This window comes from Penaeus monodon, chromosome 22 (genome assembly GCF_015228065.2).
Source record: "Penaeus monodon isolate SGIC_2016 chromosome 22, NSTDA_Pmon_1, whole genome shotgun sequence".
NCBI lineage: Eukaryota > Metazoa > Arthropoda > Malacostraca > Decapoda > Penaeidae > Penaeus > Penaeus monodon.
In genome coordinates this window covers 17,024,925-17,025,606 of record NC_051407.1, presented here as the reverse complement: position 1 = coordinate 17,025,606, position 682 = coordinate 17,024,925, and the positions used below count along the sequence as shown (strand labels likewise).

The window sequence follows — 682 nt, the reverse complement described above, 5'->3', positions numbered from 1 at the left end:
TTTGTGTCTTAAGTGAATTATTTGAAACACAAAAGAACAAATGGCATCCAATATGAGAGTTCTCTATGGCTTAATTAATAATCATCCCATGACTAGCCTTACCTTGAACCACAATGAAAGCTTTCTGATGTAAACCCTTCTTTGATGACAACTTAAACAACTGGTGCAGTATTATCAAAAGAAAACCTTTATGCTTTTGTGTCAGATTCATAATTCAGTTGTAGAGTTCATACTTCACATAAGAAAGTGAAGCAGAAACCATATCTATCATTATCCTATCTGAATGAATATCCCTTCCATAGCAATATATTTCCAAAACACACTTAACCCTAAAAGAAAAGACAGAAAAGATTATCTAGCTACATACCGTCGAATATGAAGTATCCATAGCTTCCAGGAATTTATGTGCGTCATGGTGATCAGCATCATCGATCTTCAGGTCCTCAATGAAGGCAGGGGATCTTACATAGAAGAAGATGGCCATCAACCCCTACAAATTAAGAAGGGACAATAATTACTGGCTTCTTAAACTGTACAATGTTTACACAGATAAATCTAGCTTTACTTGACTAAGTTATAAAGATATATATGCATTTCAAAAAATACATTCTCTTATTTTAGTGTATAATTCAGAAGTCCATTGTATGAATACACCAACCAAATATCTAGTGGGCTTGACAAA

The 682-nt window shown here is 33.7% G+C and overlaps 1 protein-coding gene across 1 annotated transcript in view; it reads right to left on the bottom strand.

Annotated features, from left to right (window-relative positions):
- The window catches only part of LOC119586966 (ribonuclease kappa-B-like), a gene marked incomplete in the record, with an annotated part of 4,402 nt that overhangs the window by 1,647 nt on the left and 2,073 nt on the right, over positions 1 to 682 (bottom strand). The window contains 1 exon segment of the mRNA XM_037935704.1: positions 368 to 490. Coding sequence (XP_037791632.1) covers positions 368 to 490 — 123 coding nt within the window.